Source organism: Mytilus trossulus, chromosome 14 (assembly GCF_036588685.1).
Source record: "Mytilus trossulus isolate FHL-02 chromosome 14, PNRI_Mtr1.1.1.hap1, whole genome shotgun sequence".
NCBI classification, from domain to species: Eukaryota; Metazoa; Mollusca; class Bivalvia; order Mytilida; family Mytilidae; genus Mytilus; species Mytilus trossulus.
The window spans coordinates 17,892,715-17,911,522 of record NC_086386.1 but is presented as its reverse complement, the minus strand read 5'-3'; the positions used below and the strand labels follow the sequence as shown (position 1 = coordinate 17,911,522).

General features: G+C 31.1%; 1 protein-coding gene across 1 annotated transcript; it reads left to right on the top strand.

Moving 5' to 3' along the window:
* Positions 1 to 2,202: 2,202 nt before the first annotated feature.
* Positions 2,203 to 8,008, top strand: LOC134695883 (N(4)-(Beta-N-acetylglucosaminyl)-L-asparaginase-like). The gene is made up of 8 exons (XM_063557352.1): positions 2,203 to 2,330; positions 2,695 to 2,851; positions 3,171 to 3,283; positions 3,616 to 3,731; positions 4,632 to 4,813; positions 5,430 to 5,537; positions 6,231 to 6,364; positions 7,369 to 8,008. Exons 1-8 carry the CDS (start codon positions 2,231 to 2,233, stop codon positions 7,458 to 7,460), a joined length of 1,002 nt encoding a protein of 333 aa, XP_063413422.1. The 5' UTR covers positions 2,203 to 2,230; the 3' UTR covers positions 7,461 to 8,008.
* The last annotated feature ends 10,800 nt before the right edge of the window (positions 8,009 to 18,808 follow it).

Genomic DNA, 18,808 nt, shown 5'->3' with positions numbered 1-18,808 from the left:
TGGTCATCAATGCTCTTCAACTTCGAACTTTATTTAGCCTCTTTTTTTAGGATTCGAGCGTCACTGATGGGTCTTTTGTAGACAAAACACGCGTCTGGCGTAAATACAAAATGTAATCCTGGTATCTATCATGAGTTTATTTGCTATTGGATTTGATTGGACTCATTTATTATAGAAAGCAATAGTTATAAATGATCAATTAGACAAAAACCATGAGTTTATTTAAAACATGCAAATTAAACAATAAACCTGAGAGAGAATCGTCCGATTCATCGATAGCGTTAACTTTGCTTGCTATTCAGGAATTATTATGATGAGTGATGCATGCATAAGAGCAAATATATATCATGTCGACATACATGGTTCTCACGTCCTCCTCTGAATTACCAATAACAAGCTTGTGTGATCTATTAAATTCAAAAGTATATTGACATTTATTAATACGTATGTATAGGTATAAACTGACAAACACCAGAGTAAACAAATCAATCAAAATCACACATACTCGAAACGGAGCCTTATCACAGGTAATCTTATGCTTGAGACTATCAATTACTTTTATAGATCTGTTTGTGTATGCTGATGATAACGCACGACATACACTGGTTACCAAATTATACACTGACAAAATGGAGAAGAAGAAAAAACAGTTTTGAAATCACTAGTAAAAAAAGAAGACCAATCTACTTGCTAAAAGGTTGATAGGGGTATGAGTTACCGGGATGTTTTCATATTTTGCTAAATTGTTTTCATGTTTTGCCTAATTTAAGCTATCTTTCATTATATCTGAGTTAATTTCCCCGATATCATAAAAATGGAGGGTGGGATGAATAAAAAAGAAATCTGTTTTTTTTGTGTGTAAAATACAGCCTAGTATGTTCATTTACAACCACTGGGTCGCTGCCACTGCTGGTGGATATTTATTTCCCCGAGGGTATCACAAGCCCAGTAGTCAGCACTTTTTGTGCTGACATGAATTGTCATTGATATGGTTATATTTATAAATTAACTAAGCTGTATTTTGCAAAACTTTTAGGAATTTTGGTTCTCAATGCTCTTCAACTTCGTACTTTATTTGGCATTTCAAACTTTTTTGAATTAGAGCGTCACTGATGAGTCTTTAGTAGACATATTGAGAAAGACACAATCAGAGACGCGTTTTTGGCGTATTGAATTTTAAACCTGATGCTTTTCGTTATCTATTAATCATGCTTTTCTTTGTCTAATATGTTCTGCTTTTTATTTGTATTGTAGTCCTGTAATATTTTGTTTTCATTTCAATGTTATATTTAACTGTGCCATTAAAGTGCGAGGTTTGGCATGCCTTAAAACCAGGTTCAACCCACCACTTTTATTCCCCTTTAAAAGTGTCCTGTACCGTGTCAGAAAGATGGCCATTGTTATAATATTGTTCGTTTCTGTGTGTGTGTTGCATTTTAACGTTGAGTCGTTTCTGTTTTCTCTTATTTTTTAGATAAGACGTGGCACGACACTTGTCTATCCCATATTCATGCATTTGGTTTTGATGTTATATTTGTTATATTTGTTATTCTCATGGTGTATTGTCTGTTGCTTGGTCCGTTTCTGTGTGCTGTTGCGTTTCGGTGTTGTGTCGTTGTTCTCCTCTTATATTTAATGCGTTTCCCTCGGTTTTGGTTTGTTGCCCGATTTTGTTTTTTGTCCATGGATTTATGAGTTTTGAACAGCGGTATACTACTGTTGCCTTTATTTAACACTTATGTTTAATATAAGATCAGACTTTAAACAGACAACTGCAGATATGCCTGAAATACATTTTGAAAATACAAGAAACGGGATGTTTGTAAAACAGTTACAGTATTGTTTTGTTTTTCTAAGTTGTTTAATACGTTGAAGGTTTAGAACTTACAGCCATATGCTTAAGTCATTCAATTGAAAATCAAATATGGTAGGAACAGAAGAGTCGGGAAAGGGCTTTACATTTCCTATCTATTTTGCACAGCAATTTTAGATTTTGAAAAACCGTTATTCGGTCTTATTGCATACAGTAAGTATACGAAACCTACTCATTTATTTGGAAAGAGTGTTCTTTTAGTTTTAAAAATTTTTAAAATTTACAAATTTCTTTCAACCCTTTGCAGATGGATATTGTTGAAATTACCTCGAACGACGTGATCAACTTTTGTCGTTTATCTGAATGATGTAATCGAAATATCTTATCAACTAAGCTAATCTAAGTCACGTTAAGATAATGGTACCTATTCTATTACTGAATATTCTTGTGTTTGTTTTTGGAGATAAAACACCTATTGTTGTCACAACATGGTCGTATCCAAATGCAACTAGAGCAGGTTTGTTTTTAATACACTATCATGACTATGAAATACTAAAATTTTAAGTGTTCGATGTCAGCCAACTTCGTAAGACTTTGTTCCTTCCATAACTATATCGGATATTAAGAAATTATGAATAATTTTCCTGTTTCGAGACTTTTTATAATTCATGTGTAGGCAAAATATCTCATTTTATTCTATTTGGGCATGTTACAATTATAATTCAATAACACGAATATTAGACTTAAAAAAAAAATTAACATTGCTGGTATTTACAATGTAATATAATATATAATTTGCAAATAACCGAGTATTCAACATTGTCTATTTTCAACATATAAAATCATTTATTTGCTATGATTTCCCTATTTCTACATTTTAGCGTGGATAGAACTCACGCAAAATCACGGTAATGCTGTAGATGCAGTTGTGACTGGATGCAGCGCGTGTGAGACTGCGCAGTGTCGTGGAGCTGTTGGCTTTGGCTCGAAACCAGATGAAGCTGGAAACACTACGTTGGACGCCATGATCATGGATGGGTAGTTAAAAATCAAAATTTAAAAAAAGATGTGGCAATATTGCTTATGAGACACAACTATCTAATAGATGCCAAATGACATAGAAGTTCAAAATTATAAATTACCGTATGGCGTTCAACAATGAGCGAAACATACATCCCATAGTAAGCTAATATACCATACAAAATACACCGAAATGACAAAGTTAAAACAATTGAAACTAGAAAACTAACGGCCTGATTTTAAATCTACATCTGTATATTGTAGCCGTTATAAATATCGTTTTCAAAGTAAAAATATACATTATTTGACTTATAATACATCTTTTTCTTTTATGAAGAAAAACAATGGATGTAGGTGCTGTAGGATGTTTGACCAATACAAAATCTGCCATTGCTGTTGCAAAAGCTGTAATGAAATATACCAAACATACATTATTAGTAGGGGAAAAGGGTAAGTGTGTTAAGTTTGCACACAAATGATTAATCATACTTCCCTCATTAATTATTAAAATGATAAGAAATCTTCGATGTCGAATGGCCATTATTTGTAAGATATTCGTAGTTGAAAATCAGATTAAAATGCTATTAAACGTTTTTGTTTACCTGTCTTTCGTTTCTTTCTTACATTGTGTTACCTTTGTTGCCTCTAATTTATGTCATTCAAGTATTGTTCTCTAGTGTTCTATGAAATGAATTCCTTACATTTGGTCTGTACGCACTACTCTGTTTATCATTTCAATTAATTTATTAGAGTATTGTAGTGAATGAATGTAATCATTTTAGCTTCCCGATTTGCTGCTGAGATGGGATTGGGTTGGGATAACAGCTTGTCGTCATCTCAATCAGAATCACAGTATACCGAATGGAAACAAAAGAACTGCCAACCAAATTTTTGGGAGGTATGAATGTATTGGATAATAGTCAACGAATCATTAAAACCATTAAAGACAGGACACGAACTTTGAAGATTTATTACTGTAAACAAATTCTTAACATTATGATCATTACGACGTATGCCCCTTTATTTATGTCAAACCGGAATGTAAAGAAATCACCTTGATGTCTTTTGAAAATCAGTTCATATCAAATATTCATAGAAGAATTTATTCAAGTTTCAAAATGTGTTTTTTCTTTAAATTTGATATGAAGTTTTACATCAGCATCTGTACATTGATTATAAATTTTCAAGATAGATTGTTTCAATAGGGAAAACATGCAGAAGAAGTTTCTTGTGACTGAAATCTTTAAAATAAATCGTCACAATTATAATCTTTACAACAGTACTATATTCCCGTATTTCTATTTCGTGATAAAACGGATAGACTATTTAGTCGGAGTGGAAATTATTTTATTAATATATTTTTTTTATATACTTTGTTTCCTGTTATTATCTACACATTCTTTCTGTTAAACTCTTCTCTTTGTCTTATTTGACAGACAATGAGTTCGCATCATTATAGATATAACGGAATTTGATGAGACTGTAGTACAAAGTTAGAGATTTAGCACTATAAAACCTGGTTTAATCCACCATTTTCTACATTTGAAAATGCCTGTACCAAGTCAGGAATATGGCAGTTCTTGTCCATTCGTTGTTTTATATATTTTGTCATTTGCTTTTGCCATGTGATTAGGGGCTTTCCGATTTGATTTTCCTCTGAGCTCAGTATTTTTGTGATTTTACTTTTTGCTTGGAATTGTAGTCTGGCTTTTTGAAAAATACTCTTTTATTGCTGATTCCGTTTTCCTTCAGGATATAAGATGAGAGTTAGTTGAACTTAACATGTACACATTTTCAGAATGTTTCTCCAGACCCTTCCTCTAGTTGTGGTCCATACATCCCAGTCAACACTACTACTTCATCAATAATGGATAGCATTGACATTGATAACCATGATACCATTGCAATGTTAGCTATTGATAAATATGGCGATATAAGTTCTGGAACATCTACTAATGGACTAAATCACAAAATTCCTGGGTATGAGATATGAAATATAATTAGTTTGTAATACACGTATATATATAGATAAATGTTGTTGAACATATACATTTAGGAAATCAATTCCCTACACATGCATAATTTTTAAAAAAACTGGCAGTGGCTTCACTGAAAACCTAAAACAATACTTGAATTCAACCAATATCATTTAATTTGGGATTTTTTTTGCCGTTAAATTGAGACTCAAGTGGAACAATTTTTACTGTAGCAGAATATCCTTTGACACTAAAGACTTCGCGAAATTGGTTAGGTTTCCCATGTTTACTTGGGCGACAATATCCAACCAACAGTTGAAGATTCCAAATATTTCCGCTTTTTATTTCTTTTTTAAGTTAAAGTCATCATTTTAGTTATTGCGCCCGTAACACTAGCTTATACCCACCATATGAAATGTGTGCACGTAGTCTGGTTATCAGTAGGATGTTTAATTCTGTGGTGTTTGTTTTGATTTTGTGTCCTCAAGTATCTTTCTCCGATTTTCGTTAATAATCTAGTAGACAAAGTACTACAGACTCCTCTTTGGAATACAGTCTTTCATCATATGAATACTTTAGAACTTTTTAACAATGTTTCAATAAATTGTATTTTTATATAGACGAGTAGGTGATTCTCCTATAGTTGGAGCAGGTTCATATGCTATGAATGGTGTTGGTGCTGCTGCTTCTACTGGTAATGGTGACGTTATGATGCGATTTTTACCAGCGTACGTAACTTAAGTAAAATTCATTTTAATGTGATGCAATGCCTTTGGAGTTTTTATCTTTGCTTATATTGATGAACTCAAAACTCTATGATTCAAGTAATATTAAGGAAACAATAGTATACCGGTGTAAATCGATCTAGCGAAAACCATATAAACTGGATTTTATATATAGGTTCTACATAAAAAGGAAAAGAAAATGTGGTATGATTGCCAATGAGGCAACTCTCTCTCATTGACATAGAATTACGTAACAACAGGTCAACGCACGGCCTTCAACAATGTTGAAACCTATACAGTATATCAAGCTTTGAAATGCCAGGAAATGACAAATTCAAAAAGAACGATATTACCTACAGCATGAAGTCGATTTCACACAAAAAACAACTGACGACTAAGATTGATCGTAAGTATACTGAATTGACCATGACCTACGATCTATCTTAGTAGTAAGTTCCTTTTTTGAGAGATCGACCCCTGATTTTTGTTCAAAAGAATAAACAAAAAGCATATACATGATAACCGCTAGGTCAAATCAAATAAGAACTTGTAAAACCATCATGCTTTTCAGACTAAAATAACAACCAGTGCACATCCAACAGCACATATATTTAGTGTATAGACATCATAAACAGTAGAAATGCAATTGCAGAATGGTTTTTTTTAATTCAAACGTGCATTCATTACGCTTGATAGGTTTCATGCCGTAATGATGATGCAGGTTGGCATGGATCCATTGAATGCACTAACAACAGCAATGAGGCCGATTACTCAATATTATCCAATGTTTCGTGGTGCAATGATTGCTGTTAACCAGAATGGAGATTATGGTTTGTATAGATAAAAAAAAAAGTGTTTCATTCTAATATTTTTAATCAAAAGATGAAACACAAAGAGTAACAAAAAAAACAAATCTATCGATATTAGTCCCATGAGGAAAATAAGCCAATAAACTCACCATAGATACCAGGACTAAATTTTGTATATACGCCAAACGCGCGTTTCGTCTACAAAAGACTCATCAGTGACGCTCGAATCCATAAAAGTTTTAAAAAAAAGCCAAATAAAGTACGAAGTTGAAGAGCATTGAGAACAAAAATTCCTAAAAGTGTTACCAAATACAGCTAAGTTAATCTATGCCTGAGGTAGAAAAGCCTTAATATTTCAAAAATTCAAAAATTTGTAAACAGTAAATTTATAAATATAACCATATCAATGACAATTCATGTCAGCACAAAAAGTGTTGACTACTGGGCTTGTGATACCCTCGGGGAAATAAATCTCCATACACCTTGATATGATTAACTTGCTACCCGAAGCTGACATATTTAATCAAAGTTTTCCTTCCAAATGGAGATGTATTTGATACATTTATATGACGAAAAGGCGAATTAGGATAAACGCCGAAAGGATAGCAATCACTAAAAAATGTAACACAACTACCATATATAAGACATCGATTAATATATGATTTTTCCATTAAAATTGCACTGAATGTTACATGAGGAGTCTTGCTTTTATAACATCAAATGATTTTCGTAACTTCAAATCTTATTTTTACTTCTTACTCATTTTGAGAATAATACAAAAGGATACTGTTTTCCTGTAGCAGTGCTTCGATACGATCTATTGATATCTCAGTTCTGTTTCCATTGGAAAAAATATACCTTAGTTGATTTGTGATATCATATCTTTGTCGTTATTTTAATTTTTCGAAATTTCTGTTTTGAGCATATCTACCAAAAGTAGATAAACAGCTAAACAGTGGTTTATATCTTATTTATTTTCTGTCATAGAATTTATCCAATCTTTATATTATTTGCTATTATTTCAGCTGCAGTCTGCCATGGCATGGAATCTTTTGACTTTTGTGTGGCCAATCCTGCTAACCAAAACGTACAAGTGTTGACAGCAAAATGTATATGATGACTGTTTTTACCAAAAAATATATATATAAATAACATTCTTTTCAAAATGTCGTTTATAACTTCTTAAATTTCTGTAAAAGAACTTTTCCAAACTCTATATCATTTAGTATTATTTCATCGGCAGTTTGTTATGGAATCCTTTGACTTTTGTGTGTCAAATCCTGACAACAGTTACGTACAAGTGTTGACGGAAAAAATGTGCATGGTAAATGCATAACTTACACAGACGAATTCGGTTACGATCGCTAAGAAAGTTTTTTTTATATAATAATCAACTTCTAATGTATGTGAATTTGGATGACAGAGTATTGAAAGTGGCTTATAAATGCAGATTTGAAAATAAGCTCCAGAAAAGAACCCCTATTTCGTCTAAGATCACATTAAACAATTTCCTACGGTTACCAGGTCACATTTAAATTTTAAAGCAACTGATCTACATAATACTATTTCATCTTTACGTGAAGTTCATAAGAACTGACAAAAACAAAAGCTATAAACGGAACAACCAAAATAAAAACCCAGAAATATTGAGAAAACAAATGATGGCTTGAGCGCTGTTTTATAGCCAGTTAAACCTCCAGCTTTCTTATTCAGCGTTATTTTTTTGTTGTTATTCAAAATGTTTATTGTTAATACAAGTCCTCGTAGCAAAGTTTGAAGACAGGATTGTTTTATCATTGTCTTAGATTTAAAGTTTGTTTGAAATTTCTGAAACTTTAATTAAAAAATATGTTGTTATCTTAGATTTAAACATAAATCATTTATTTTTACATGAAATATCTATCAATTGTCTATTATCCTGAATGTCATACTCAATCAAATTGTGTTTTATGAGTGTAAATTAAATATTGACAAAGTATTAACGAAAACAACTATAATGATATATATGAAAATTTGTCACATGCTGTGTTTGTTTAAATTGTTCTATATCTTTTGTGTCGATCTTAAGCCACACGATTCTAGCATTTAGGTTTATATATACCGAGTATTGTAGTTTTAACATATGATATAGATTTAGATCTAGATAATATTCATACAAACATAAAATGTAACGACTATAGGTTATATAATGAACACTCATACCGTATACCCGAAGTGACGAATGTAAAATAATTGACGATAAACAAATATGATATAAACAAATAAAATAAAATAAAACCACTGAATTATATGCTACTGAATTTGTACTGACAAACAAGACAACGGCGAGTTAAAGATAAAGAAAGGCAACAGAAGTATACCGCTGTTTAAAACTCATAAATCCATGGACAAAAAACAAAATCGGGGTAACAAACTAAAACCGAAAGAAACGCATTAAATGTAAGAGAAGAACAACGACACACCAATATTTGTTGGCCCTCAATCTTTATACTGGCTGGACCAGTGGTTTATAGCACAGCGTAATAAAAGACTTTAAATCGGTTGAAATGGGCTTCTACGTCATTTGGTTTCTGGTTGATAAAAGTCTCATGGACACTTATACCACATCTTCTTTTTATTCACTCATCACAAAGATGTAAAGAACAAACACGTTAAAAAAAAGACTAAGGAAAAGTTCTCGTAGTAAATGAAATCTACTTTCATCAAATGGAATTAATGTTAAAACGTCATTAATAGTCAAGGAAAACATAATAGTGTGCAATGCGATATAAATGTATCGATAAAATATAATAGTGTGCAATGCGATATAACAGTATCGATAAAGCGATATCAAAGAATCGACAATAGATATATATGACTGTAAATGTGTGCAACTTTTTTAAGTTGTATTGTATTTTGCAATGTTAGAAAAACTAGTAGAATGATTCAATATTGCTAGATACGCATATTGCACTATTACAAAAGAGCTCAAAGTCCAGTATTTTACACATAAAGTACCAATGTGAACACAGCCATCTAGCCTTATATTACGAATTCCCGTTCCGTTTAAAAATGTATACTTAGTTCAGCAAAAGTGAATTAATAGTTTTAATTACGTGTTATAGTATTGTTTTATTTGTATTTGTAAATTATTACTTTTACTGTTCAGTCTTTATTTGGTAATATCCATTTAACATAGCTCGGTACTTGTACATCCCGTCATTATGTTAATGTCCTATGGTAAATGCTTGGTTTTTTTCTATATGCATTTTTGTTTATCTTGTTCACAAATTTGATTGTTTTTATTTTGATGAAAGTTATAACGATGCTGACTGCTGTGTCCTATTTTTGGATTTTTTTTTCATTTTTTTTTGTTCACACATCGTTGTCAATATAAAGAAATTTTATGTGACTGTCATTTTGATCTGAGCGTCACTGATGAGTCTTATGTGACGAAACGCGCGTTTTGATCTGAGCGTCACTGATGAGTCTTATGTAGACGAAACGTACTAAATTATAATCCTGGTACTTTTGATAACTATCATACAAATGAGAGGATTAGCTAGCTATTAAACCAGGTTTAATCTACAATTTTCTACGTAAGAGAATGCCTGTACCAAGTCAGAAATGTGACAGTTCTTTAAATTGTTGTATGTGTTTGAACTTTTGATTTTACCATTTGCTTAGAGACGTGAAGTTTAGAAGTTTTCTCGAGTTCGTTATTTTTGTTGTTTTACCTTTCCCTCAAGGAAGTATATGTATGTATAACATCAATTTACTAATAATGTATGAAGCTTCGTGTGGTAAAATCATTAAGAATACCGCTTTAATCTTCATTCAGGAAAACACAAATATGTAACTAAGAATATGATTATGTTCATACGCATGCAAATAATATTCATAGATTGACAAAGTAATAATTCGTTATTAACTGCTTCTTAATGTAGATAGTAGTATCAAAGGACTGGCATGATGCAATTACTTTATCAGAATATATTTATTGATGTTTATACAAAAGACCACTGACGATTTACGCAGTTTGTATTATTCTAGTCACGTAAAGTTCCTTATGTACTATATATACTCATTATAGATACCATAAGAAGTGATAACCTTAGATAATCTTACTTAGTTTTCAAAAACAAACTTGATGATACATGTATGTATAAGCATACATCATGTACGCGGAGTACATATTTATTTGGATAAACATGTCAACTATACAATTGACTATTTGAATCTAGTTATCAGTACTTCAAATGATCTTATGAAAAGAATAAATGCCTTCGTACTGATTAACACTCATAATTCAGTTTATTCAAGTTCATTATAAACCATAAATGAATTAAATTAAAGAATTCTCTTTTATTTTTTTTTCAAAATTGTTGAATATATTTGCATGTAGCAAAAACACACTATTTTCTTAAAATGAGTTGAACACATTTATTTTCCTCAAATTCTTTTTCACTGGATATTCATGATATTTCAATGGTATGAAGAAGTGCTGAAAATTACATGTGATGTAAATACATTTTGTGAAATTGATAATATGACACACTGTATTGCCTGAAAAACATATTATACATTTATTCGTATGGTCTTCTTTTGCAAAATCGTTATGCTTTGTTTTATCCGTATCAATAGTATAGTCTGATGCCATGTCCATCCAAAGTAACCACAGGGATGAAAGCACGACAAAACTAAGCTTTAAAAATCTTGAATTAGAAAATCAAAAAGTATCATACATATATGGAAAAATTATCTGTAAACGTACACAATATACGAGTCTTTCAGATATCAGTGCATATATTCTAGAATTTTATGTAGCATATTTATTTGAGATATCAGTCATAGCTAAACTATAAACCTGTCACAGGCTTAATTTGAGGTCATTTTATTAACATAAAAATTGTTACGAATCACATACACAGCTACTTTTGCATAGGTACTATTTTTGTACTAAAAATTTGTAGTACTGGAAATTTACTTTTGATATTCAGTACTGTTTAGTTACTCTAAAATAATTGTAATATTTAGGTACCTATATTTTACAGTACTTTATTTGTACTTGAAATTTAGGCTATAGATTTTGGTGTATTACCGTTACATTTTCAGCATTTTGAAAGTTTTTCTACTTCAAATCTCTTAAAATTATGATTTTTAAACATGGAATATTGTATTATTTCTGTACCAAAATATTTAGAACCAATCAAGTCCTGTAAAATACAAGTACCTAAATATTACAATAGTTTTAAAGTAAAGAAATAGTACTAAATATTAAAAGTAAATTTTCAGTACTGCATTTTTTTAGTACAGAAATAAGTACCTATGCAAAAGTAGCTGTGTATCAGTTGCTACAAAAGGAAGCAGTTAATATCTAGAAAAATTCGAAACCTACATGTCGAAGAGAGCTGACAACGCCTCCATGACACAAAACACAAGACAACAAATCTACAAAACTATAAATTGCATTGGCAACATGGATTCACCAAACCCTGAGCGATCTCATGTGCTCCTGAAGAGTGGGAAGATCTTTTCAGATGTTTTATAAAAACATGTTAATGTGTGTAAATTTATTTTTTTTGAATTCGACTATTGCACATTATTAATTTTGCCGAACACTATGTGTAAAAATGGCTTTTTCGAATTATACACATTTACGACATCACCACCCTTTTAATTTGAGTATATTTTTATTTGCGATTAAGAATTCTTCACTTAATTATAGTTTTTCGTGTTTGTAAATATATTTGAAGATAATCTACAATACCTGTTGTGACGGATCTATTCTAAAAAGTTTTTGTGTATTTATTTTTTTATTGAGTATGTTAAATTGTAATCCTCTTGTATCACTAGTGGGCCTAAACTAAAGACAAGAACGTTTTGTCTTGATAAATCTGCACTGAAACCTCCAGGGTTAATCAACATATAAATCATTAATCAATCGATGGTTACTCATTTAATGGAAATTGATGTAAAATGTACACGAGATGAAAAAGTAAAAAATTAGATATGACAGCTTTTCAAAAAAGGAAATAAATATCTTAATCAGTTCACTTAGATATTTAAAAAAAAAAGATCTAATCTCAGGTTGAAACGCAAATCAATAATTTTAATATAAACCATTTTCATCAATTTTAAATTATCGTGGATGTCACACTAGGTCAGATTATTTAATATGAGTTCAAGTCATATGTTGACATAGTGTTATAGAAGTCGATGATTATAAAAATATGAAGATTTGTTACATGCTGTGTTTGCAGATTAATAAAATCGTTTTCCTGTAACTTTCTCACAATATTGAGTAATATAACATCTATGATATTGCAAAAATGATGTTATATAAATGTAATTTAAGATATTCGCACATAGAGGCGAAAGAAACAAAAGGGCATTCAAACTCGTAAGTTAAAATAAACCGACAACGTTACTGCTAAAGAAAGCAAACAGGCAAACAACAGTACTAAACACAAAACATAAAAAACCCTAAAGATTGTGCAACAAGAATCCCACCACAATCTATGGATTCTTTAGGGTGCTATGGAAGAAGCTTCGAATCCTCTTTTTTTTTTTAAAGAAACAATGAATTAATTTTTAAAAGTTCCCGATGTTATTTTTATTCAAGAAACGACAAATATTTATTGTAGACCTACATTTAGTTAATACATAACAATAGGGAGATGTGGTATGATGGTGTTGTATATTACATAGATATTAGAAGATGTGGTATGAGTGCCAAGGAGACAACTTTCCATCCAAGTCCTTTTTCATAAAAGTAAACCATTATTGGTCAATTTGATTTGACATGCATTTAACTGTAATTTATTCTTCAAAATGGACAATAATTACAAATGTCACTCATGATTCAATTTTATCAGTCAACTTTGTTTTTATTTATTCAAAAGACCTCTGACGTATTGCAAAGTTTGAAATATTCTCGTCACGTAAAGTTTCATTTAGTACTTTGTCATAACCTTAAGATAACCTGTTTTAAATCGTAAGTTTTCAAAAACAAACTAATTTCTACGTGTATGTATAATAATAATAAACCATGTATAGTGGAGTACATATTGTTTGGATAAACATTTCAAGTATACAATTGGTCCTTTTAATGTTTTCATCAGTACTTCAAATAGTCTGATAAAAAGACTGAAAGCTCATTTACCTAGTAACACTCATAATCCAGTGTAAACAAAATAACTAACAAAAAGACACACAAAGTTACGATCTTAGAGTAGTCACATTTACGAAAGATACCAAAGGGACAGTCAAACTCATAAATCTTAAACAAACTGACAACTCCATGGCTAAAAATGAAAAAGACAAACAGAAAAACAATAGTACATATGACACAACATAGAAAACTCAAGAATAAACAACATGAACCCCACCAAAAACTAGGGGTAGATCTAGTTTGAAGTTAAAGACAAATAATATATGAATCAGGTTTATAAAGACTGAAATATCAATCAGTACACATCCAACGGATGTAATGTAAATACTACATAAACAGTTCGAGAAATACAGGACCTTTTAATATGATAAACGAGCTCCGTGCACGTGTTGACCTCTGACATTTGTTGGGTTGTTTTGAAATGGTATGGACACTTGACCAAACAAATACCTATTTTCTATAAAGTTTAAATTAATCGAAATCGTAACTACGCCTAGTTTGCTTTGCTCAACAACTTTCAAAGACTGCCAATAACTTAATAATTGCATACGTAAATTTTATATACGGCAATGATAAAAGCATAGGCATCGAAAAATAGTTATCTGAATAAAATACTGCAGTAATCCCAGGAGTTTTGTTGTTATCAGAGTCTTTTTTGAATATTTTGAATATGTAACTAGTATGTTAATGAAATATTGAGGTTCCAGAACACAAACGTGTATCGGATAAATGAAAAAAGGTTTGTATTCCTTACATGATATGATATTAAGAACGTGAGAACCGTTCAGGTTTAAATATTTGTTGGTGAAATGCGGACGTTTCTCTAGATAAGAAATTTGTGTCACAAGGACATTTACACTCTGATATTGCTTTATTCTGTATAATCATATCTTAATTCCCACAAAATGGGTATGTTCTTGCAAGATATCTTTATTGTTTACGATGCAATTGACAAATGTAATAACTGATAAACTTTTGAAAATCTTTTGCGTAAGTAATCAAAAACACACACATAGCAGTAGGAATATCAGTACAATTCCGCTGTAATTAGAAGACTTCAAATATCTCTCTTTAAGCGCTAAAATGCAGAACTCTCAGGTCCTCATTGGGAGATCATATCGCTCACAATTATACAAGTATGAGTCATATATCGTTTGTTCCGACATTCAAAACTCGTAAATCGAAGACAATGCCATGGCAAAAAAAAACCCAAAGGACGACATGTTCATAAGTTATTATATTGGAAAATAACCATTGAGCAACACGAAATTCACCAAAAAAGTGGGAGGGAGATTTAAGGCGCTGTGAGAGGGTTAGAAGAACTTGAGAGATATATTTTCCATACATATTAATGCGTGTAAAATATTTAATTGCTACAACAGTTGCATATTATTGATTTTGTCAAATCAAATAGTATACTTTTTTTATTCTTTAGGTTATTTGTTTATTTTTATGTTTTTTGATGTTGATGTATTGTTTTGCAATTTTTTTGTAGAAATAAGGTGTTTGATTGTCATATTATAAGTTTTTCTTTTTAACAAATGTATTTCTTTTAACCAATGGCCTTATCTACATTGTAAATATTGTATTGATCTTTCTCGACCTTTGTGGTATTTTGTGAAAGACGAATTGTTGTTTAAATTACAAGTAATACCCTTGATAACAGTTAACATCTGTCAATGTATCTTGAATATATATCAACAAATATTTTCTGATCGCATAATATAGACCAAATTTTTAGTGAAGCTCATTTCAAACTGAGCGCAGAAAAATCTAGTAGAACGTTCCTTAAGTTTATTACTTGTGTATATTTTTTTGATAAAAATGAAAACACATTATTTGTTATGAGTACCAAAGACCATTACTACTTGTTTCATAACAAAATCTGGTCCCCGAAGTGATCTCGAACATGAATTTTAAAAAAGAAACTCGATCAAGCAGATTACAAAAAAAGATGTTTTGAATCCAGATTTCTCCATACCTAATAATGTTAAGTTTAAAATCAAATTAATTTGATTGATGGCCTCAGGTTTTGCGCAAAATCCAAATTCTGACTCAGACAAAAAAAATATTGCCCCGCCCCATTTTGAAGTGAAATGGTTGTTCCTAAAATAATCCATTTGTATTCCATTTTCTAAATAATTCTAATGATTGTTGTTTTTTAATGGTAAATATAATGTAAACTCTAAAGTGTGATCAATCCTTGTTGACTTCAACCCGATATATTATTCTTACGCTACAACTTTTCTAACTTCCTAGTGAGAGTTGTTTTTATTCGTGTTAATTGTCAAATTCAAATAAAGATCGCTTATCTGATAAGGTGAATAAGAAGGTTATCGAAATGATAGTTTTAAACATATACTCTGAAATTTAAAAACGTCGAATATCTTTTTCAAAGATAGTTCTTGTTTTAAATATTTGTAGACACTTGGCAACGTAATATTCCTTTGCAAAATGTTGTTAAAATTACATACAGAGATAGTGTAACTACGTCTTGTTTGGTTGTCAAAACTTTAAGCCTTTTGACAATAACTTAATAATTACAATTGCATGTTTTAAAGACGAGAGTCAACCAACGCCCCGACACCAAAACATGCATGTGTCAATCTGATTGTGCAATTCTGCAGCAATCTTTCAAGTGTTGTTGATAAAATAACCCGTATTTTGTACTTGCATATACATTGAATAAATTGGTAGCATCGCCAGTGATGTGTCTCGAATAGATAAGAATATACATAAATGTATTACATGTATTAATATTCACTTTTAAAAGAGCTTAATTATTTGTAGGTGAAATGCGGACGTTAAGTTCGATTACGAAGATGCGTCACAAGTACATTTACACTTTGATAGTGCATAACCATATTCCGTACAATCATATATTGTTTTCAATCAAATTTAAAATTCGTTGAAATACATCTTCATTTCTTCGTAATCTTAAAATGATGCCAAAGGTTATAAGATATTGAAACTAGTACTTGGTCGTATTATCACTGACATATTTGTTAAATACGTTGACCGATATCATTGATTGCTTTTATTAGAATTCTCTATGCACTAACTTTAAAAACATACTTTGTAATAACATAAGCAACACGACAGCTACCACCATAAAAATAGGATCTGCTTACTCTTCCAGGGCACCTGATATCACCCCCAGTTTTTGGGGAGGTTCGTGTTGCTGTTTTTTTCCCTATATGATACATTTTTGCTATCGTGTCCGGTTTTGTTTAGACATCGTTGTCATTATAGTGGAATTTGATGCAACTTTCATACAAGTGAGAGTATAAGCTAGCTTTAAATCCAATTATAATCTATCATTTTCTACATACCACGTCAGGAATATGACAGTTGTTTTTCATTTTATTTTTATGTGTTTGAGCTTTTGATTTTTGCCATTTGGTCATCTATAGTTGTTACATACTAATCATACTAAACAAGAGGTTTGGATGGCAACTGATCATGATCACTCGGTTGCATAACAAGAGCTCACGAGTACACTAAGTTTAATTGTGTATGGTTGCGTGTCATGTAACCTAACGTAAAATTAAAGTAAAATCATAATTATACTGAACTCCGAGGAAATTCAATACAGACACCTCTCAAAATCAAAACTCAAAAACATCAAACAAATGGACAACAACTGTCAAATTCCTGACTTGGTTCACGCATTTTCTTAAGTAAAACTTGGTTTGAACCTGGTTTTATAGCTTGCTTAACTTCTCACTTGTATGACAGTCGCATAAAATTATCACCTTTTTCACTTATCTGAATATATCAAAAGAATTGCGGAAGATACAAAAGAAAAATTCAGACTCATAACTTGATGACAGTCTTAGAGCGTAATAGCAAAATACCGAAAAACGAGCAAACGGTAATGCACGCGTTACTATTGTTGAACTTTTTTCAACAAATTGTGTGTTGCTCTACACAAATATTTGTATAAGTTCACATAACGGTTTCAATGGTGTAGACGATATGTGACCTATATGGGTTAATCCTCGACTGTTGGTCATTTGTGAATATTCGTTAATTGGCAAGCCTCCCAGATCTTCTTATTTTGTACGAGGCCAATATTCATGACTTTGTGTAATTTAGATTTTGTTTTGTGTTAACTATAATTTCATGCAAAGCATTCATTTCTTTCCTATCAATAAAGGATTTCTTTTTAGTACAGTCCTTTGACCGACATCGTAATAATGTAAACAAGATGTGAGATTATTTTCTCTACATCGAAAAACACCTGTCAGTAATAATGACCGTTTGCCAAGTAACTTTTATGATTATTCTTATCACAATACGTAAACCATAAATCTTTAACAAGTTAAAAAAAAAACATAACATATATCTCCAACTTTCTATTTCATTTCACTTAAACAAATGTATATGGAAGTGTTATCTTGAAAAAGAAGTGACATATTCCAATGAGATATTCAAACTCACATGTCGTATGAAAAACCTGACAAAGTCATGGCAAAAAAATGAAACACAAAGACAAATAATGCACAAATATGGAAAACAAAATAAAAATGAGCAAAACCAAAACCACAAAATTCTGAATAATCTCAGATGCTCTGGAAGTGTAAGTAGATTCTGACATCTCTTTACAAAAATATATTAACAAAGATTCAAGATTAAATGCGCTAAAAATTAATAAAGGAAAACCATTAACCTTGTACGTGAATTCCTACGTATGTTGAAGATGAAGGTTCTAGATATAGGAAGATGTGGTGTGAGTGCCAATGAGACAACTCTCCATCCAAATAACAATTTAAAAATAAAACCATTATAGGTTAAAGTGCGGCCTTCAACACGGAGCCTTGGCTCACACCGAACAACAAGCTATAAAGGGCCCCAAAATTACTAGTGTAAAACCATTCAAACGGGAAAACCAACGGTCTAATCTATATAAACAAAACGAGAAACGAGAAACACTTATATATTATATAAACAAACGACAACTACTGTACATCAGATTCCTGACTTAGGACAGGTGCAAACATTTGCAGCGGGATTAAACGTTTTAATGGACCCAAACCTTCTCCCTTTTTCTGAAACAATAGCATAACATCACAACATAGAAAAACATACGATAAAATATCAATTGGCAGACTTAACTCAATAAAAAAACGTATGATTACATCTGTTTGTATTAATGCATACTAGTAAGGCAGAGCTGCTTTTAGAAAAATGAAATATATACATTATGATAAATAGTTAGGTGTACAAGACTCATGTTTCTGCATTGTAAATGCTGGACATCATATGTTTTAAGATTCTAATAAACAAAACGTTTTAGTCATTAATCTTAA

Bases quoted from the DNA above. Each gene is read 5' to 3' on its own strand.
- LOC134695883 (XM_063557352.1), top strand. From the start codon at position 2,231: ATGGTACCTATTCTATTACTGAATATTCTTGTGTTTGTTTTTGGAGAT. The intron at 3,284-3,615 runs GTAAGTGTGTTA...TAATCATTTTAG, and splicing joins ATTATTAGTAGGGGAAAAGG to CTTCCCGATTTGCTGCTGAG. The intron at 4,814-5,429 runs GTATGAGATATG...ATTTTTATATAG, and splicing joins CTAAATCACAAAATTCCTGG to ACGAGTAGGTGATTCTCCTA.